Here is a 21,967-nt window from a genome sequence, read left to right as displayed (position 1 = left end):
GAGGCAGTTTGGGGCACAGCAGGATCACCGCACACCAGCCAGGAGCCAGCTGCCTGCAGAGCAGCCCGCTCCCCCTCAGTCCACTTCTTGGTGAACGTGCTTTTAACTCACATCTGTATTTCCCGATACAGATCTGAATTATTCTCTGTGACAATTTGTATTATTCGTAGCCCCCCCAAAAAGTAAGCTGTGGCACACCGAAGTGAGTAGGGGATGCCTCAGCACATCTCTCCCCTCTTGAATCAGAAATCTGGGCAACTGATTGACAGCAGTGCTAACACAGGCATAGTAATGAGGGGGAGAAGACAACCGATTACTGAAAGAAAAGCATGCAACAGACTCACTGTAACTCCAATACAAATAATCCCCAGTACTTTCTTACAGGGTTCACATAAGGCAAAAGCACCAACCGGACTTGATGGCCAGATGAGCTATGAGCAGATATTAAAATCATGCAGACACATATGAAATTAGTCTCATGCTTAAGCACTGACTCAAACCAGATGTTACAGAAAAAGAAATACCTTTTGGCTTTCAAAGTGTCAAGGTTATCTTTGGAAACCAGATAAAATGTTCACTTTCCCGGGAAATTTTATATGGATCACTTTCAATCCTTACTCATCAATTTTTTTTCCTGCCACAAGAAGAAAACCCAAGCTCTTTCAGACAGGCTCAAGGAGTTCTCACTATGGCTCATCAGTAATATCCTCTGCAAGGGCAGGCCGTGAGCTGTGTGTGCAGGGAAAGGGCACGGAGATGAGTGTGCACAGCGTGGCCAGGAGGATGCCCAGGTCTCCAAGGCTGGCCGGAGCCCTCACCCGCCTGCTGCCTGCACATATGCAACTGGTATGGGGACAGGCAGAGGACAGCACCACTGTGTTGGCATCTCCTGGGCACACACAGAAGAGATGGAGACTATGACTGCTTCCTACATTCATCCTCCCCCTGGCCTGCCAGCTCTCGTGGCACTTAGCTCCGCAGTGTGGTTGGGGTCAACGCTCCAGCGCGTCTCAGAGCTGCTGCTTCCCTTTGTGCACATCTCAGCCAACCCTAAGCACTCAAAACTCAGGTTTCTTCAAAAATCATGGTGGGGCTAAAACAAGAAGTAATTAGGTTTTGAACAGCATAACATTAAATTGTCTTTCTAGTGTTCTAGCCACATTTGAATGCATTTTTTTTAAATAATCAGGAATCTAAACACCTCACCTCTTTCAAAACCAAGACCTTAAGTTGTCTCTTCATCACCTGATTTCCAGACTCAAGACACCAAAAAATGATAAAAACAATAAACTTCCCATATCCTTCCCATTACGCTGTGCCCAGGCTTGCTGACTTAAGCCTAAAGAGAAGTGCGGAAGGAAGTACCTACTTCCATCAGGACAAAATTTCAAGCGGTGCACTGCAAGGCAAGTGGACAGCCTCCGCAAAGGCGCTCTCTCCATATGGTGCTGTTTAGTTCTGTCACATCCCCTAGTTTTACCTTTCCTTGCAAACATCGGTATGTCAGATCTGGTTTCATTAGGCATGCAAGAGGTCTGCAGCTCCAGGCCTTGCTGGAAGCACCTACCAGGGCCACCAGTGCGGGGAGAAGAGGGGACACGGCCCTGCAGCAATTAATTCCACTGTGGGATTACAAAACTGTGGCTGTGGTTGAAGAGACACCCAATGCTGAGGCAGGTGCTGTACAGAGGCAGGACAAGAACAAAACCCTCTCTCGAAGACATTCAAACCTGAGGACCCCTCTGACAAAGTTTATTGAAGAAAATTTAGTTTCTTAAGGAAAATCCCACGTGAAGCTGCCCATGATCAGCAGAGTTGCACTGTAGCATGGTTGAGAAGCTCAGGCAGCAAAGATACAGCTGAAGAGTCAGCAGCTTCTGAAACCAGCGGAACTACTGCTGATGGAAATTGCTCATCTATTCCCACCATAACACAGACTGAACGTGATTCAGAGTGAAGTCTGATTTTTGCTACAGGTTTGCGCATAAACATATCCATGAAAACCCCTTTCCATGTACTCTTTACTTACCTACTTCTTAAATTCTCTGATAGCAAGCACAGCCTACCTGGGATTCTTGTTGTTCAAACTTAGTGCAATTTCATTGACAGCATGTGGATGCGACATGACCATATTGAATCCGTACTGAAAAGAGAAGGGGAAAATATCATCTCAGCTTTGAAACTGAAGTTATTATTTTTAAAACCCAACAAATTACGTATCTCTGACCAGATCTGGCAGTCTTTCACAACGCTGTAAGCCAAATAAAACACTGCTGAGTTTTATCAAGTCAGTCAGCACATTTCCATCTCACACCGTGACTAACAACAACTCTGTCACCACATGTCGGAGGTACTCGGTTTGGCCACGGCAGCCAACAAAAAGGGGTCCAAGAGCTGCTCCTGCAGCACTGACAACCCCTCTGCCTGTTCTTCCCCCCCCCCCGACGCTTTTTATTTCTGACAGTCCAGTGTGCCATTTACTCTCCAAAGGGGGATTTGCAGTTCAGCTGCCAAAATCACTTCTCCAACACGCATGCTGCCACAGAGCAACCGCTGCACGCAGCTACTGCGCGAGTACTGCGGGGTCTGCTCTCCAAAAAAAAAAAAAAGAATTGCTTTGGAAAATGCGGTATCAGTTAGTACCACAACTGCACCATTGCTTGCATCCTTCCCGTTAGAAGAAAGAAATCCTGTAGCTCCCAGGGAGCTGCCATCGCCACGAGCCCAGCTCACACACCTAGCAGTGTTAGAAGTACCTCTTAAGACCACACGACTTGTAATAAAGGTTACCTATCACCTAGCTGTCAGCTGTTACTGTTTGAGCGACAAATCCAAAGCACCCGAAGATACCCGGGCATGCCATATGAACACAGCATCCCGCTGAAGACAAAAGAAACTCATGGAAATAAGATTAGCTTTGGTCCAGTTCATTCTTTGACTTGCAGTTACTACAACAGCCTTGCACGTGACTGGCACACAAGCACATGACTAAGGGAAATCTTGTATTTTCCATCAGTGTCTAACTTTAACTCTTCTAAAAATTCTCTCATTAATACTAAATTCCGAGACAAACTGTAATTTCATCCGTGCAGATGTAAGTCTAATGAGTTAGTGCAAAGGAGGTCCACCAAACAGGACCTGGCCCACCACACGTGTGCTCTTATCTGTGTGCCTTCACGTGTGCCAGCTGTGCGGGTGGACAAGGGCTGTGTTATACGCAGCTTCCCAGCTACGCTGTCTAAGAATGAATAAGCCTTTAAACCTTCCCATCAGTTTTACCCTAATCGTTCACCACTAACCTTTCCCTCCCAGCAACAACAAGTGATGTGGTCCAAAAGAATGAAAAGGGAAATACCTGGTAGTTCATTATGGCCCGTAAACACATGATGCAGACGTGAACATCGTCTTTTTTACTCACTAATCTGGAATTTTTTAGCGTTCTTCGGCTTGGCAAGGTATTGTACCTGCAAACAAAAACAGCTTTCATCAGTCACAGGACTATTGTAGGGGGCCAGAAGAAAGGAACGGAAACATTCCTCCACTTGGTGAAAACGCACACATTTTTCAGTTCTGCAGAGCACGCAGCCATCTGACAACACGCATGCAAATCAAGCAGAAAGAAGGCCAGGGGCTGTTGATTTAGCAGCACAGGAAGCCCAGACACAAGGCTAACGGGCCCTGAAGGAACTGAGCAGCGCCAGGTACCAACGGGAGCAGAGGGAGCAGGACCTGCCAGCTCTCAGCCACAGCTCTACCACAGCAGAGGTATCCCGTATTTCTTCTGTATATGCTCTGCTGGTGCACACACAGACTTTTAATGAAAGCGAATAGTTGTAGGCATCAGCAAACGTATTAATTTCAGTTGCATTTCGTTTAAGAATGGTGCCTCTCTTCTACTCTGCAGCTGAGCTTTCTGAAAGCCCTCCAAACTATCCGAGGAAAATACAGCCTTTAGGAACTTTCCGCAGCACAGAGGCATTAATTATTTTAATTGTAACCCCTAACTGGTAAATCAACCTTGAATTCTATTAAATAAGTGCATGGAATAAACACAAAGGGAAACCTTTCAATCTGTCATTTCTATGGCACGGTAAATGAAAACCACATTTCAGCTCTTCCTGAGATACTGCTTATTTTCTTTAAGGCAAAACATGCTTTGGGAGCTGAGCGCAGGAAACTGGAGACAAGGAGACGGCTGACACGTGAAACACATATATGTTCTTGCAGTCATACACAGCACTGAATAAACAACGAGATTAGGGCTATGGTCCAGAAACCCTTCTGACAGCAATGCACTAATAATAATATATAATTGTATGTATATTATATATATATATAATGGGTGTTGAAGCGGAGCAGGAGCAAAGTGACGGTGCCCAAGGCTTGTCCCATGTGTCCCCAGCCGCAGCCCAGTGGCCTGGAGGGGCAAGGTGGCACCAAAACAGCCCGGCCACTGCGGTCACGGAGCAGGAAGGGCATCAGTTGGCAGGCTGTGAGGCTGGCAAAACCCCCCAGGCGGTCACAGCGATCATTCTGCATTTCAAACTATCGCACTCAGGCCTGAAAGCTGAGGAAGAAAGCAAAAAAATCTGCTGAAAGAAAGGCAGAAAGGAAAACACCGTGACGCACACGCAATTAAGAGGTTTGTGAATTCTGACGTCTGTTATGCTAAGAGCAGCCCCGCTGGGGGAGGAAAATGAAATTTGTAGATGAAACTTGGCTGCTGGAGCAAACACGGCCATTAGCAAGAGCAAGGCTACCTCACACAACTGCGGCTAGCCTCACCCTTGCCAATGCCACCTCTGCAGCCTGGACAACGTTCACGGGAGGGCTCTTCTTGTGTTTGATATGTGAAAATAACGCAGCGGGAAAAGCTTCAGGACTGTGGCATCCCGAGCCGTGACTAAGTGCTGAACCTCAGTTTAGACGAACCGATATTGGTACCCAGCGGTGGCTCACAGCACAGCTGCAAACACCCTCGGAAGCAGGGCGAGCAGCGAGCTACGACGGGGACAGCTTTCAGAGAGAGGTTGGGCTTTTCTGCCTGGAAGGGCCAAGAGAGAACTGCATCAGTGCGGGCGAGGGCGAGTGGCGGGGAGGGAGTGACGGGAACGAGCCCTCGATATTTCCTGTAACGCGGGAGCTGCGTGCCATCAAACACAGTCAGCGGGTGACGGGCTGAAAGCAGACCTGCTTGCTCTAAAGGCACTCTGCACAGCGCTCGGAGGAGCAGGGCTCATCAGCACCACTGCTCCAAAAGCTCTCACACAGATTCACAAAGGAAAAACCCATCGACAACCACGAAACCCGGGATGGGACGACAGATAATCATCCTCGTATCAGGGTGATTAAATCTAGACTGCTGGAGGCAATCTAGACTACCAGGAGGCACATCCCAGGGCGGCTGGTACACCCTGCGCGGAGCACTGCCCCCAGCCAGCACCTGGAAGGCACCTGATACGGCTTCAGAGCGAGCACCCCGCTGCTTTCCTCTCACCTTCTTTCCTTGCCACATTTTGAGCGCATCTGGGAGGCTGCCCTCTGCACTGCCCACACGACTGCGTACCTCCTTGTCTAATTCACGCTACTCGTTTTGTTTAAAAAGAGGTGTGGCTTTTACAATCAACGATTAACCTCACTGTTAATAACGGTAAAGAATACTCATAAATACACGAACAAGTAGGAACAGAGTACGGGAGAGGAGCTCCGGCGCGGTGCGCAGCCGCTGTGCCCGGGCTGCAGCAGTGCCTGCGCTCTGCTTTCATTTCCCAGGAGCGCCGAGATGAAAGCAACCCCAAAATTCAAAGCAGAATTCAGTCAAACGGCTTTTTTTCTTTTTTTTTCCATATATATGAATGCATAAATCAGCTGACGGGCACTCCAGAACGACCTCAGGCCTGCAGGAAACCTGACCCAGTTCTGCCGAGCCACGGGGAGCGTTCGGCGCGCTCGGAGCGAGTTTCGGGGAGCGGACCCCGACAGGGAGCGCAGGGGAGGCAGAAAGCCCAGAAAACAGGACGAGCACAGGCAAGACGTGGGCAGCTTCACATTTGGTAAGCAAAACTCCGCCGGCTCCAGTTTTAACCTGTTGTTCATTCCCTGCTCTGTCAGGGAAGGCACCGCGGGGCCGCCCGGCTCACTCCAAGCTGCCAGCAGGACGTTTATCGGGCTCCGCGCCTCGCCCTGGGTGCCTGGGCACCCTGTCTGCTGCTCGTGGTGGCACCACGGACGGGTGAGGAGCCCCAGCTGCGTGCTGCAGGGCTCCACGGCCGTGCCACCAGCCCCACCGACAGCTCCTGCGCTCTCACACCTCCCGGCCCTTCCCTCCGGTCAGCCCCGGCAACAAAACGCTTTCCCAGAAGCGACGGGGAAAAACCTAGGGCACCTCTTTTCCCTCCGAAGTGCTGGGGTATTCCCTTCAACCCACACACCAAAAGTATGCGCGGAAGTAATGCAGACGAAATTACACCTTTCCTCTGAGGAGCCTGGGACGGGCAGAGCCACGCACCCAGCTTCAGGTGGCAATCCGTGACCTGCCTGGAAAACGGCAGACGTAAATACACAGCTTTTTCTGTGCTTACCTAGGCCATACATTTGCCCTGAACAGCAGGAAAAGGAGTGCATCCCTTCCTGCGACAAAAGAAAAGCAAGACCGCGTTTAATTTGGAGCCCATACCAAGTCAGAACTGGGAGGTGTGAAAACGCTGCCAGCGCTCGCGGGAGGGCATGGAAACACATCTCCATATGCATTTCACTAAGTATGAAAAACACTGCAATAAAAAGATTTAAAAGCCACATCTAGTCATACACAGATCTTTCCTATAATGACTTATCTCAGCTCTAAACTACTGAAGGCTGCATACATTATTTCCATTTAAATTTTAATAAGCAGAGCAATTAGATCTGTATCATGCCGCTGAGAGAAGAAAAAAGCTTTCTCGGTGTCTGGCGCATCGCCTCCTCCGATTTCAGAATGCCTTTACGCATCTGTAGAGGTTTGTCAGCCCTAACAAATGGGGGCGAGGCTCCTTAAACTAGTGAAGGATGAAGACCTCGCACAGCCCCTGTCGGCGACGAGACGGGCGACGTGCGGAGCGCGCACCCTGCGGCTCTCGGTTCTGCCCACGGCGGTCTGCGAGGAGGCTGAGAAACCGGTACAGAAAATGCACTTGAGAGCTGCAGTGCAGAGGAAATATTCCCAGCACAGATGGGATTCTGCCCTAGATTTAGAGAGGTTCCCTTCAACAGATGCAAATTTCTTTGCGTAGACGCGAATGCCAAGAATCGATGAGGATTTTTTGTACAGAAACCCTTTTACAGTGACTGCACACTGCAAGTAAGGCTCAAGATGCCTCCTCTGCATTAGTGGTAATTGCACCAGCCCCCGATGCTGTTTGTTTGCTTCCTAAAGGCAGGACAGCCTGGCGGTAGCTCCGACACCTCCCTTTACCCGACACGAGCCAAACCAGGGTGGACGATCTTCTTTTGCTTTTATGTCATTTCTTGTTACTAACCATCAGGCTGATGCGAGCATCTGGGTGAACTGTTGGTTTTGATTTCCTGTCTGCTGCAGGTCAAAGATTGTGTCACCGAGCGTATATTTATCCTAGTAATGAAATTCAGATGGCTCCTCTTTTATTTCCTTTGCCCCTCCTTCAAAGAAGAACCATAAAACCTTACTCCTGAAAAAAAGGAAGAAACAGAAAACCTGGCCACATGCAGGCTCCTGCAGCTCGTAACGCTTTCCTACTGCCAGCCGGGACGGGCCGGCAGCCGTGCTGAGCGAGCTACCCCACCTCCGGGCTCTTGGGCTGGCAGCTGGGGAAGTATTCGTGATCCGGCCTTTCCAAGCCGTGGCACTGCGACCACGTGGCGAAAGCAGCACCACCCAGCCCTGTGCTGAAACGTACAGTTTAGGGCTCTTTCCTGCCTCGGTCTCAGGGAAGTACCTTTCTGTTCAGGAATAATTTGGTCTTTGTTTCCACGAACGTGCACCATGTAAGAGGATCCTTAGATACCAAAGTCCCACATATAGCTAATTAAAACACCTGTGCAATGAGCTGGGGAACTCAAAGTAAGGAAAAGCCCCTTCCACCATGGTAAACATGCACATAACTCAAAGCAAACTCCCACCAGCTTCGAGGGAGGACTTCCACGCTCCGAACGAGGACACGTGCCCGATCCAAAGGTGCAGGCTTCCAACGCGCAGCATTAATAGCAAACCCAAGTTACAGCTGCTTTCTCTTACTGTTTTTATCCTACTATCTGCCGAAGAGCATTCTGCCCTCATGTGTCCTGCTGGCTCCCTCCTGGTGGGAGCAGAGGAAGGCCCCGGGTGGCTCCCAGCAGCTCTCCCAGCTCTGCATGCGCCGGGACTCCTGGTTCCCATTGGGATTTTGGTGGCTTGGAGGAGGTGGTGTTTGCATTACAAACATTGCTTTAATGGCAGAAAGGGACTTTGAAGGGGGGGAAAATTTCCTACCAACTTTGCATTTCTCCACGGGGACCTGGAACGTGCAGCCTCCACAGAGGAAGGAACAAGGACAGGAACAAGGGAGCTGCAATCGGCTCCTCTGCCCATGCAAGGGCAAAAACATCCGCCTGGGCGCGACAGAGCGGGTGGCCCCGGCGCCCCAAATGTTTCTTTTCTGGCATTTCAAACAAGGGCAACGAAGCTGGTTTTGAGCTGCACGTGTAAAGAGAATAAATCGCTTTGGGCCTCTAGTTTTTGTCTTTTTCTCAAAAAAAATCTGGGAAAATTATTAATCCATAATGCTGAAGAGACCTTTGCTGCTTAAAAAAAAAAAAAAGGGAGAAAAGAAATTGTAACAGTCTGGTTTGGTCTTCCCCAACTCTTCTTCCCCTCTCAGAGGCTGCACAGCCAGCGCAGGGCTATAAAAAAGCACCCCGGGGAGCGCTCAGCACGGCCACGCCGTACGCGTCCTACCTGACTTCAAGCACGGGAACAAGCGTTGAGACCTTCAGGTCTCTCGGTCAAGAAACCAGAAAATCGCAGGACGGGCAGCCGACTGCTCAGAAAACGCGCTCAGCTAAATTAGCAAGTGTCTGACAAAATGCATGATGACAAAGTCAGCCGCTCCCTGAAGAGTGGAAGTGTAAATGGCAAAGTCCACATTAAATCGCTGTAGCAGGAGAAGCAGTGCCAAAGTGGAGACCAATTTTTGAATGCATTTAAAGCCCATTTACGGATTACGATACGTCTGTCTGGATCGCTGTCTCACTATGAACTCTGCAGATTCTGGAAACAAAAATAAGTTTCTGAGTTCAATCCACATAAAAGACTGAAGTATTAGACTCAGAAGAAAGGGAATTTCTAATGGCCTGGGACACTACGAAGTCATTATGAATATTTATCTGAAAGGAGGGTCTAACTCTCACGTGTAAGTAATGCTCTTTTCAGAAAAAAAAAAATTAAAAAGAGCAGCAATAAAATCCCCAAAGATTCATCCCTGTTTTTATCCTTCTACCCTCATTTTGGTGTTTGCCTCCCAAATCCCTGTGCCTCTTTTCAAAAAAAATCTCAGTTGCCAAGGAAACAGCTCCGAGCGGGGAATTGGCAGGGTCTAGCACTGCTAAAAAGAGCTCCAGGAAGCCGAGTAAAGTTACAGCCTGCAAACGGAGAGCCTCAGCCACGCACAGGGAAGCACAGAAAGCCTCCGTGCCCGCGGCGCCGGCCGGGAAGGCTTCGCAGAGGGGCACCCAGTCCTGGCCGTGTGCGAGGAGCTGCTCGCCGCGATGGGGCTGTGTCGTTTGCAAGCGTGAGAGGGCATCGCCCTGGCAGAGCTTCCCAGGGTTATGCTTATCTCCTAGCCCTGCTACTGCAATTTAACGCGTACAGTGCACACCAGCTGCAGGGCCCTGAGGGTGGCAGCGGCTGACCCCCGAGGACGGGCTGGCGAGCTGGTAGCGTGATGCTGCCAGCCAGGCACCAAAAATGAGGAAACCACGTGTGAAAGCTGGCAGGAACCCCTCGCCTGTCCGAAAGAAATGTCAGGATTTAATTGGGGGGGGTGTTGCACACAGAAATGAAACCAAGAGCGCTCCAAGACGCAAAGGGTGGGGAAAGAGGAAAGGGAGAAAGCAGATGTCTTGTGAGCGACAGCCCCCGCGCCACCGCAATGCCACCAGCCCCGCTCTGCCCCGTCCCGTGCCCCCGCCCCACCAGGACGCTGCCGGTTTCCCTGCACGCGGGGATCCACTCGGCTTTCTGTAGGTATGCGAGACTATAGATGAGATTACAGATGAGAGTAAAGCACAGCTCTTGACCTGCAACATGGATAATGATTAAGGCTCGGTGTCTTAGGTATGAAACTAATAATGCTTTTTGCAGTGTGATAAAGAAAACTAACGCCTCGTGTCAAAGTAAAACGCATTTCAGTCTTTTCTAGAAAATCCCGCTCTACGGAAGCAAACTACGCTTTGAAGTTATAATGCGATAACCACACATTTTGGAGGCTGAAATCTCCCAGCGAGGCTCAGGTGGTCGCTTCCCAAGATGTGTGATTCTCAGATTATAGGGCATGGGAGCGGTTCCCATGCGCGGCACAGCCCGTGCTGCGTGCGCCCTCACACCTGGCACTTACGAGGTTTTCCGGCTCGAAGCCTCATCAGCAGAGCGCAAAGTGAAGCCGCTCCAGAGGCAGGAGGGTGAAAAGCAGCTCTGGCGGCGTTTGAACTGAAGTTGCTCGGGCAGAGAAACCAATCTGATGGTGCATGAAGGGTGGGAGAGGGCAGAGGAGGGTAGGACGCAGGGGAGAGAATCGGGGAAGAACATTTGAAAGAGGGAGGGAAAAGGTGGATGTGAGGAGGAAGGAGACATTGAAATGGAAAATAAAAAGATGAGAGGGGGATATGAAAAAAAAAAAGGATGGAAGGAAATGAAGAGAAAAAAATTTAAGAGACATGTAATGTATACCTGACTTAATGCATTTCTGGAATAACTGATCACAAACATGCCTCCCAAAGGCAGAGAGCAGGATCAGACATCCTCCTCCAAACATAAGACCCTGCCTTCTCTGTTGAAGTAGGCAGAAAACCAAAGAACACACCGCAAACATTGAAATCACCTTTGCAACATCAGAAAAAAAGCTAGTCAACTGATTTTGCCGCACTCTACAGCCTGTATCTCTTTGCCAGAGCTGTGTGTCTGCCTCCTACTCTCCGCTTTCTCCCTGATGTCTTTGATATATTCCAGATCTCACATCCGCCACCACTCAGGCTGTAGGTGGATGGCAGCCACTGAACAGGAACTAAAAAGCCAACATTAGCATTGAGTGACAAACCAGAACTGAACCTCAACTGGAAGACACAGAAAAAATCTGCAGGTCCTCACTGCTTCCATCTCTGTAGGACTCCTTTATGCTCACAGCACCACGTAACAAAGCTCTACAAAAGCCCAGAAGACTCAAAACGTGTATAGAATCAATCCCCTTCAGCACTCCAAGCTGTGCCCCTGAGTAACTGTACTGGTAGCCTGAAGATGCTCTTCAGTATGTTTTGTAATAGTGAAGGATCGCAGGAATGCAAGGTCCTGTAACAGAGCTGACTGACATTCAGTCTTGGGAAGGGATCCTGCCTTTTCCACAAACTAAAAAAAACAACCACTATTTGGAAAGAGAGACTTCATAGTAAAGCCTGGGGTGGTGCTCAAATTAACATCAGGTTTGAAGCACGGAAGTGGCCTTTAAAAAAATAAATCTTGTTCGTAGCAGAATGGACGGGATGTGCTGCTAGAAGAGACCATTTTGGATGAGACACCAGACCAGAGCTCCAGCCTGGCTGGGTCCATGGAAATCCTGAGATACTCTTTGGAGAAGAGTAATTGCTTCCTCTGTGCAAGTCACATTGTACCTGACGGAAACATATCACGCATCCTTAGATCATTCTGCCGTTGGAAACGGAGGCAGTCTTATTCATTTCATTTCCTCAATTGCTGTGAGATGCTGCCCTGTGTTATTAGCTTAGCACTTCTTTCCACCTCAAAACCGTCAGTACAGTGACATGTTTCCTATGTGCGTCGAGCCTATACTGCGAAACGAGGGAAGATGAAAAACAGTCTAATTGGAAAACCACGCTGACTCTTCTCACTCAGGCACTCGCTGCTTGTAGGTCACCTACTGCCTGCTTCAGCGCCTTACCGTAAAGTCGAGTGCCTGCCAGAGCGGGAGATGCTATTGCCAACTGGCGAGGGTAAATTGCTGCCTCTGTGCAGGTCTTCAATAGATCGGCTCCAAGGTTTGGACTTGTCCATCGAGTTTTCCACATTGTTCTCCAAACTCTCGAAGTCAAAACTGAAAGGAAATAGAAATTCCGAAGCTGGGTTAGACAGCAAAGATGCACATAGCGTTTTCCTTCCTGTTAAACATCTGCAGACTTAGTAGGTCCCAAAAGATTACAAAAAGAAAGGAAGAAAGCACCGCAAACTAATTTCCCTTCAGCTGCAATTCAGAGCGAGCTTCAAATACATATTGCTGCAAATCTGGACCTTGACAAAGGGAGAAGCTAACCGCACGAGCGCTCAGTTTCAGAGGGATCGAACAGCTATGTATAATCCTACTTCAACGTAAAATAAATACAACACTGGCCACTTTGCAGATGAACAGCATTGCCTTGAAGGAAAGAGGGAGAATGCTTAAAGCTGTCTCCATTTTATTGCAATAAATCAATACGTTGTGCAAGTACTAATTCAGTTTCCTCCATCAATATGTGACTGAGCATTTACACTGCCTCGTTGGCCCTCACTAATCTGCTAGCATATGTAATACATTACCATAATTGTTATAGATTTTCTTTGATTTCTGATTCGCTGCCCATTGTACTGCTCTTTCAAGCAAAAATTGCTTGTTCCCCTTACAGTTTTTGAGGTTATTACTCATGTTCACCACGTTAGAGAGGGAAAAAACCCAGCAGGCTAACTTGCGTACATTTGTATAATTTTAGGAACAAAGTCTTTATACAAATACATCTTTTTGCTGTGCACAGTTTTTTCCAGTGTTAGTAACATTTTCAAACATATAATTTTCCTTCATTGATTCAACTGCAACTCCACCAAAAATCTTGTTCTGTGCAATGGCAATATATATATATGATGGCATCTTTTTTAAAAATAAAACATCAACTCCACTCAGCTTGAGTTCCCAACTACAATAGTATCTTTAACCCACCACTTAGTTTCATACAATTTTATACAAAAATCTATTGCTACAATACAGTGAATGGAAAGCCTGTGGACACACAAGAACAAAGGTGACTTTGCTTGCCAGGAGCTGTGTGAGTAGTGGTTAACATGGGGATGGTGCTTTGAACATGGCAGGCAGCATTACACTCCTTGGGGTTGGGCACTAATCACAAACCTATTTCTAAGGAAGTCTGCATGTTTCAGTACATTCCTTGAATTGTTTTTGCATCGTACCCTAAGACAGTCAGAGGCTACCAAGGCTAAAAAACATCAGTAAAGCCCTAAAGATAAATAATCACAAAGGTTAAAGGCTTTTTTCCTCCTTAGGATGCTATAATTCAATAGTTTAGGACTAGCATTATGATTTTCTCTGCTCCTGCTCTGCAGTAGGTACACAGTACCAGACCAGGCTCTGGCACCGAGCCTGGCAGCTCTGCTACTGGAGAAGCTGAGCATCTCATCGAGCATCTCATTGGGCATCTCATCAGCGTTTCCCTCTCCTGGGGGTTTTGCTTAGCCCTGCAAGCCCAGCGAGTAGGAGGCAAGCCTTACTTACGTGACTGCGTACTGTGCGAACGACAAGTACTCCACCAGAACGTCCAGGCCTTTGTTTTCTTCATTCAAGAACTCCCTGACCCATCTGTTGGAAAAATCAAGAGACGTCAGAGCATTTCACCGGTTTTGTGCAGTTACTGGAATTCTTTTCACAGAAACTGAAGACACATCCATTGCAGGAAGACAGGACTGCTGAGTAAAACCTCTTCTTTCTCACTCAGAAGAGGACTTTGAAAAAAACGAAGTCTTTTGTTTATTTAGAGGGCTTTACAAATGTACTGAAACGAGCCTTTTTGCAGCGCTAGGACAAGAAAAACACTGCACCTCAAAGCCATAAAACCCCCTCTCCAATGCACACCCTGCGCTGCCCAGAAGCTAGACGTTTGGCCTAATAAACACCAAGGGCCATGGATGTCCCGCAGAGCTCGGCTGCCCAACTCCTCCTCCGTGCTCCATGGTGCCCAGGCAGGGGCTACGTCTGTCCTCTAGTCTGTCCTCCAGCACTTCTCGTGTTTATTTTCCACACCCTGGCCTCTGGCAGTCTTTCAGGTGCATACGGACAGCACACATGTGGAAGAGTAATAGTAGCAAGGGTCGGCCCTGACAGCCCAGGTGCACATTTGCACATTTAGCAGTAATTTTTGCCTTCTCCTTTTTAAAAAGCGTTGACCTATTGCCGTGAATTTCAGTCCGACAATTACGCAAAGCCTTTTTGGTCGACACACTGAGGCTTCTTGTGCTGAGGCCCCAAGCAGACAGATGAAGCAGGCAGAAATGCGCACTGAGACGGCCTGTTCAATAAAAACCTGCAGTCCTGGCGATGCTTTTACTTGTGCTATTTGAGAAGAATTTTCTGCTTTGTGAAAGCAAAATACTGGCAACGCTACTTACAGCCAGGCTTTGTGAACTGTATCATGTTAACGCTATAAACCAGCATGTTTTAATATACATATTTTTATAGCTGCAGCGCTATTACTATTCTAGACCCAATTATTCTCACTTTTGCCCTGGCTTACTTAGGGTGAGCAGCAATCTTTTGACGGCCTTCACAGAGATGTGGATTAACCCTATCACGAAAGGATTAAGGCTGAATTTTCTCCTAAGATGCCCAGCTATCTCTTACCTGAGCCCTTCAGGCTTTAACAATCAGTATAAGTGGTACCATTGCCTAGCATGCAGAGATGTTTTCTGAAAGACATCCATCAGTAGATGTAAATCTAGTAAGACCAGAGGTCATCGAAAACCCTTACCCAATGTGATTTGTTCTCAAAGAAATTTCCAGTTCTCGGAGTACTTGAGTAGACTCTTGGACTCGTCTTCTGAATTTCTGTAATGGAGTGAGAAGGCAAAAACAACACTTAGACTTCTGCGATGCTATTAAAAATGCCAGCATCTCATACAGCACAGATTGAATACATAAAACATTCAGGCAAACTGAGAACCTCTCTTAAATCCTGAGGAATGCAACAACAACAGTCAGGCAGTCAACAAAAACAAACTCAGAAAAATAACTTCTGTTCCCGTGTATATTTTGAGTTTCCAGTATTAAGAAAATGAAAAGCCTGTAGATAAATACATATTTCCTTACAATACGAGCTTTGTTTTAGTAACAACCTCTCCACTGAGAACTACAGTGTTTGGACGTCACTCTCAGCCATATGTTTTAATCTCACTTTTGTGACCTTACACCCACACCAAAAAACTGCTGTAATTTCTGTCTAATTACCAAATTTGTGGGTGCGAGTCAGTAACGAACTACACATGTGCTACTATCTGCGTGCTTTAATGGTTCATGCACGCAAAATTGTATCTGCAAAGTTAGAAGCTGGGAAGAGGCCATGAAATGGCAGAAGTGAAATGCCGGGCAGTAGAACGAAGACGATGTTTCGTGCCATCCCAGTGCAGGAGGAGAAAGGACTGCCTGGCAAAACCTCCCTGGGATGCGGCAAGAGCTCCACATCACCCCCGGGCTCAGAGCAGGCTCTGGCAATGGCAGAAGACCTGTAAATGCACACCCAAGTCGAGTCAGGCAGAGCTGGGTGCGTCTGGGAAGGTTTGTCAACGTCCAGGACACAGCGAGGCCACCGCAGGGACCTTCCTGCACGCTGCGGCAGAGGGACCTTGTTCTCCGTGCACCGCCAGGAGCCCGCAGCGACAGCTGGGCCTGCCCGGCTCCTAGGGAGCGCCGCGAGCTGGGTCGCTGCCGGGAGCACAGGGGAAGCACAGGATTCACCTCGCCTTGCTGACCTGCGGGAAGGTGATCGGCTGCCTCTCCGCGAGGGTTTGGTCACACACCAGTTAGCACCAGCGGCGTGCTGGCGCTCAGACTAAATCCCCAGCTCAGAAACCCGCTGGCAGACTGAACTAAGGCTCTCACCGCGAGGTCCGGGTGGACACACGGCGCTATTAATTTCTCCTTTGAAACAGCTCGTTGAGATCAGACGAACGGTTTCTCTGGACCTCGGTTAATCAGCTCAGAGTACAAAAACCCAACGCCTCATCTCCGGAGAGAGCTGATACAATCTAACTGCAAGCAGTAAAACCCCACATCTGGGGAAGTGAAGGCAAAATACTGATGTAGCAGGAGGCAAAGACGAGAGCCTGGGGCAGGGGGGGCACGACCGAAACAGGCAGCCTGTTCCCAGGCCACCACAGCAGACAGCAATAAAGTGGCTCAGTGCTTTACGGCCCCCTAGAAGCCACCAAACTGCAATTTCTTTAAAAACGTCTGATTTCCACGCTTTTAATTTTCCTGTTTCAAAGTTCAGCTCAGCTGAAAAGTCGCCGTTTGCCTGGGAAGAGCCGTCCCAGTCCCAATTACAAGCCCAAGCGCACATCTTACAGCGGCGCTGGGAGCCACCTTCTCTTGGCCACGCGGGGCATTATCAGCGAAGACGCTGACCCAGCCTCGATCACAGGCGTAACTCTGGTAATCCGAGCTCTCCCCACAATATCCAGCATCCGTCCAGGGGCCCATTTGTAAATCTTTCCGACACGCAGCCCAGGCTGAGGAAAGGCTGCTGGTGATACAGAATAATGCGACAAAAGAGAGGAACTCAATGGAGCTATTTTTAGGCTCCTTCGGTTTTGTCATTTGTCATGGGACTCTTATAGTAGTATTAGGATAAGAAAGGCTTCAATGTGTGCCCAGGGACTAGCCACAGAGCAAAGCCAAACACGCTAAACGAATTTCAAAACCCTGCAGGAGAAAAACACAAAGACCCCCGTTCAGATTTTAAAAAATAAATAAATAAAACAAACAACAAAAAAACCTACAATCAGCTACGGGCAAATTTTAAAGGTTTCCTCCTAAATGGCTTCCTATTCCTGGCCGCAGCCCCCAACAAGAGAAGCCCTGTCAGAAGACATCACTGCAGCCCCGCAGACGAGGGCTCGGCGCGGGGTGGGCGCTTGCTGCCTGTGCCTGCAGGAGCAGCGGTGCGGCTCGGCCGCCCCTCGAGCTGGCCCTGGCTCGAAGCCCTGTGTCAGGATATGTATTTTACTGCGGGGCACCCATCTCAGCTAATCGCAGGGCAGCACAAAGCAGCGACTGTGGAGGACAAGAGGAGCAGTCAATGGCAGGAACTGCTACGCTCTCCGTGGCGGTTTTTTTAGGCCATTAGAACTATCAGCACAGGATGTGAGCTGATGTCCACAGTGGTTAAATACCAAAGGTTGAGCGATGGTCCTCCGAATGGGATGTAAATTTACACTTCTAAGATCCCTGGCAGCTATTTCTAAGCCCACGAGGGCAGTGCAGAACTGCCAGAACCAGGCACAGCTCCCTGCTGGTGCAGAAGCCTCGCTCGGGGACGCCCACGTTCCCTCGATGCCGTGCCCAGCCCTCCACATCTCGCTCCCCCAGAGGGTCGGTTGCTTCCCAGAGGGCTGCTTTCCCCAGCCTGGGACCTGCTGAGCACCAGGCAGAGCTGCCACGCTCTGCAGAAAGCCGCTCGTGTGCACAGCCACAGCACCACCTCCAGCAAACGCCGCCGGTGCAAGGAGGGCCCCTCCGCACCTACAGGACAGAGTTTGGCTCCAGCAGCTCTCCTGTGATTAGGTGTCTACCTCAACTGACAAAGGCATCTTTGAAAGGGCAGGTGGAGCGCCTGAGTCTTTTGTGAGTCATTAGCAGGCAATTCTGGATAAAAAAATAGGCAGAAGTATGCGTGAGGCTCTGATGGGACCGCAAGCAAGAGGTGAACGCGTGCCAGCTGAACTGAATCCCTTCACGTGAATGCCGAGAACAACTCAGAGCTGCAGCATCCCCCCGACACGGGTGAGACCCACGCCACCCGGCATGGGCTTTACCTGCCACCAGCACTGCCCACATGGAAAGGCAGACCTAGAGCGGAGCTCAGTGATAATTTGTCAGACTATTTATTGAAGCTAAAGTTATTAAAACAATTTGTTTCATGTGTCAGATGGTCCCTTTCTTTGCAACATCTGTTCCTCTTTCTAAGCTGCAGAAACCGCAGTGTCTTTCCAATTTCTCTTTGTTTGTCTCTGCGTTTTGTTACATCTCCAAGACTTTTCTCAGCTACTTTCACAGAGCCTTTTACACAAAGGCAGGAAGGAACTGGGACCCTAGGACCATCCTCGTGGAGGAACGAGGACGAGAGGACGAGAGGAAACAGGACGCTCCTCACCTTCCTGGTCACTGCCGGGTCCAGATAGCCCTTCAACTTCTGGATGTACGTGTGCGGAGGGTTCTTCACTTGAAATCTTTCCTGCAAAGGATGTAAGAATAAACATCAGCCATTTTATAACATTTTCGTGTTTGCTTATTATATGTATGAAATACATGCACGCACATACATATTTAAACATTTTATACATAATATAAATGTATATGTGCATCCCCTGTATTTATAAATACTGAATCTATGCATATACAATATGCATGCAAATACCATATATTTACATGTCTTGATTTTCTGAAATTTGATATTTATATAGGAGGCATAAAAACCTGTCTGACATATTCGATGACAATTTTGGTTACACGTATAAACAAACACATCTGAAAACAAAGGGCTTCTGCCGGTCAGAGCACTGCGAGAAAAGAGAAGGGTTGGAAGGGCGAATGTGTGTCCATGTCGGACTGAGAGCCGTCACCACAAGAGCTGAGACACCTTTTCTGTCATTTGGAACGATCCTAAAAACACACTGCGTGGTCTGTTCACAGAAGAAATTTTATTTTGTTATTTGGATTTTGGAAAAACTAACGCAAGAGTAGTACGTTAGCACTAGACAAGTAATATTTCAACGGGTACTGTTTAACTTTGCTTGTGCCTGTGCCATGATGAGTGGGTACAAACGAGCACGTGCACCTCCTCCAGGCACAAGAACTGCTCAACTGCAATTGATTTTATTCCATCCGCCTTCCCAAAACACACCCATCAGTGCCGCCAACCCACCACTGAATTCCAGCTGCAGTATTCTGGCAGGACAGGAACCACAGGCACACCTTGACCCGCAGCCCGAGAGGCACAGCCCTGCCAAAAAACACCGAGCAGTGCTCAGTGGCACCAGCCCCGCAGCAACCCAGAGCGGAGAGGGGCATCGGAGCTGGGCCAGGCTGGCACGCCGCGTGCTGTCACCTGCACAACTCTCGAGGGCGTACCGACTGCTACCGAAAACCTCTGGTAATACTGAAAACCTTCAACAACATCTGTACTTCGAGTCCCTCTTGGTTTTTGCTTGCTTTTGCACGGCCAGTTTGACATTTATTCTATAAAGCTGCTGTGAAGCCCAAGTTAGGCTGCAAGGAGCGCGCTGTGTCCAAACCTGTTAAGAGCATTACCCAAAGTCCTGATACTATTTGTATCTTGGAAGAATTTTAAACTATTCTGCCCTCTCCCTTGAGGAAAGATCTCATAACAATTTCCTCCTGATGTTACAGCTTCACATTTTATAACTGATATTTGAAACCTCCACTTATTAGGTCAGGATGCAATTTTGACTACATTATCTGGAAGTTATTTCATAACGAAGAGTGCGCTGCTGCCCAGTTACCAGAACGTACTGTCTGAACACCAAAACTTGTTCCTGTTATTATCTTGCTGCTTGCTGTAAAAAAAGTAATTTATCATGGTCAGAAAGAAAAAATGGACTAATAAATCTACCCTGTGGTCCACCAGCCCTGGGTTATAGCTCTGAAAGACAGAAAGCAAACAGTTCTTTCCTCTTTTTTTAACAATTTTTCTTCCGTGCACCTTCACACAGATGTACAGGCCAAACCGCGAGTCCTGGAATTTGGCATTTCCTATTTATCTCAGAAGCAGCTCCAGAAAGACAGAGTTCTTGGCGGGCAGCTCCCTGGCCGAAGGGAAGCCAAGGGCCCCGTTGCCCCTGTGCCACCTCGCGCCGCGTCCCCCACCTCGCACCGCTCAGCGCCCTTCGTGCCCCCCTGCACTTAGAAAACAGACACGGTGGGCAGTGATGGAGGGGAAGGGGGAAAGCAGGAACACCCGCAGACGTTGGCAGACGTACACAGAAGAAATTAAAAGTACATAAAGTAAATCACGTAAAAGATTAAGATGTCAATACTCAAAGTACCTGAATTGCTAACTTAATTCGTGCACTTGTTGCAGAGCAGCTGGGACAGCTTCACATTTACGTTTATATCCCTCATAGGACAGTGTCAACCATGGCTTTACAGTGGGCAGGAATACAAGTTATTTAGAAGTAATTCCATCCATTAACTCATTTTAAAACTTCTTTACTCTGGCAGACAGACAAAAACGGCACTTTGCTGTAAATGAGAGCGTGGCCCATGGCAGACTAGAAGAGAGTTACCAGAGGTATCCGAACCTCAGAGACCACCACCGCTTCTCTTTCCCCTGCCGCAGTTTTGTATTAGCTCCGGAGATACTGCAACTCTTTGCAATGGATAACCATGTCCAAACATGGCTTTTTCTGACACTGTTTGCACCTGCAGGTGAAGGAGCGAAGCAGTGGGGCTGTCACCGAAGAGCAGTGATGACACAGGAGCGCAGGGAGCCGCGGGCACGGCCACAAGGCCGGCTCCTCTGGGCAGCAGCGGGTCTCCGGCTTCACAGGGCCCACGGCGCCTGGGGAGTTCCCTAGCACTGATGTGGTAATCTAGCTAATCCTCTAGAGAAGCTATGTTACTCTTTTAGATTCATTTCTCTTATTTACTAATCGGACATCATCTGTTCCAGTGACACAAGTCTTCACTAACAGCCGGTTTTAATAGCTGCAGTCTTCAGAATGAGGTGCTCGAAGAGGCCCATTGAGCAAACTTACTAGTAGTATCTGCATTGCAGGTGTATTTTTGTTTGTTTTCTTAAAACCCAGCCATAACTATGTATTTATGCAATAATCTCTACAGCACATTCATTAAAAAAATGCTGCTCGTTATTGTATAGCAGAATTATTCGGGTTGAGGGACCGTGAAGAAGTGATCCATGAACAGCAATGCTCTTCTCTAACCAGTGAGTAAGAACCACTTGTGGCAAACATCTGCTAGTCCTGGAAACATTCTGGTAGTAAAAATCTTTGTAAGGGCAGATTTGGCCCTTGAAGTGTTTTTTCTGCCTTGGAAGGTCACGAGGGACCAGCCTTCAGTGTCGCCCTGTGCCGGCACTGACTGCTGCCTCGGTGCATCCAGCTCTGACCGCCTTGCTTCGGGCTGAGATGTCGCCTGCTGCAAGAGCTCGGTGCCGGGCACTGACGGCCGCCTGGGACTCACTCACCAGGTCCCACACTGAAAAGCTTGGGTCCCTTCCTTCTGGTGTTCTCGAGAGCGTCTACTTCATCAGAGAGGCAAACACACACCCCGGCTAACACCGAGGAACTGCTGTCCACGCCTAATTCACTTTCCGTAAGGACCGTAAGTAATGAGCTAAAAACTCTTGCTTTTCGCTGTCTTCTCCTCTTCTGGCAATCCGTAATTGCTCATCGGCCAAATCTGCTTTCAAAATAAAAATTTATATGGCCAGGAGTTTCACGCGACTTGAACTGGGAGGTAAGGGATTTTTACCACACGCATAAAAAGTTTAAAATCTATGTTCAGCTCTCCGAATTTCACTGAGCACACAGCATTAGCCAGTCGGTGACACCGGGACTCGGACACTACCGGTTCCCCTCGTGGTCACACAGAGCTGTGCCCACCAGACACAACAAAGTTAACAAATCCCGACAAAACGCCTATTTTATCTCCACTGCGTGACTCATGAGCACTAACTC

At 48.5% G+C, this 21,967-nt stretch overlaps 1 protein-coding gene across 7 annotated transcripts in view; it reads right to left on the bottom strand.

Moving 5' to 3' along the window:
* Positions 1–21,967, bottom strand: part of FMNL2 (formin like 2) — a 125,786-nt gene that overhangs the window by 38,024 nt on the left and 65,795 nt on the right. For all 7 annotated transcript variants that reach the window (XM_066999320.1, XM_066999319.1, XM_066999321.1 and 4 more), the window contains exons 3-8: positions 18,403–18,483; positions 15,004–15,080; positions 13,755–13,838; positions 12,159–12,311; positions 3,356–3,464; positions 2,067–2,143 (exon numbers count right to left, since the gene is read on the bottom strand). In XM_066999320.1, the coding sequence (XP_066855421.1) occupies positions 2,067–2,143; positions 3,356–3,464; positions 12,159–12,311; positions 13,755–13,838; positions 15,004–15,080; positions 18,403–18,483 (581 nt within the window). The remainder of the gene's footprint in view (positions 1–2,066; positions 2,144–3,355; positions 3,465–12,158; positions 12,312–13,754; positions 13,839–15,003; positions 15,081–18,402; positions 18,484–21,967) is intronic.

The sequence above is a fragment of the Anser cygnoides genome, chromosome 6 (genome assembly GCF_040182565.1).
Source record: "Anser cygnoides isolate HZ-2024a breed goose chromosome 6, Taihu_goose_T2T_genome, whole genome shotgun sequence".
In the NCBI taxonomy this organism is placed as follows: domain Eukaryota; kingdom Metazoa; phylum Chordata; class Aves; order Anseriformes; family Anatidae; genus Anser; species Anser cygnoides.
Note: the sequence above shows the minus strand (reverse complement) of the source record. Positions and strands in the feature narration are given on the sequence as shown.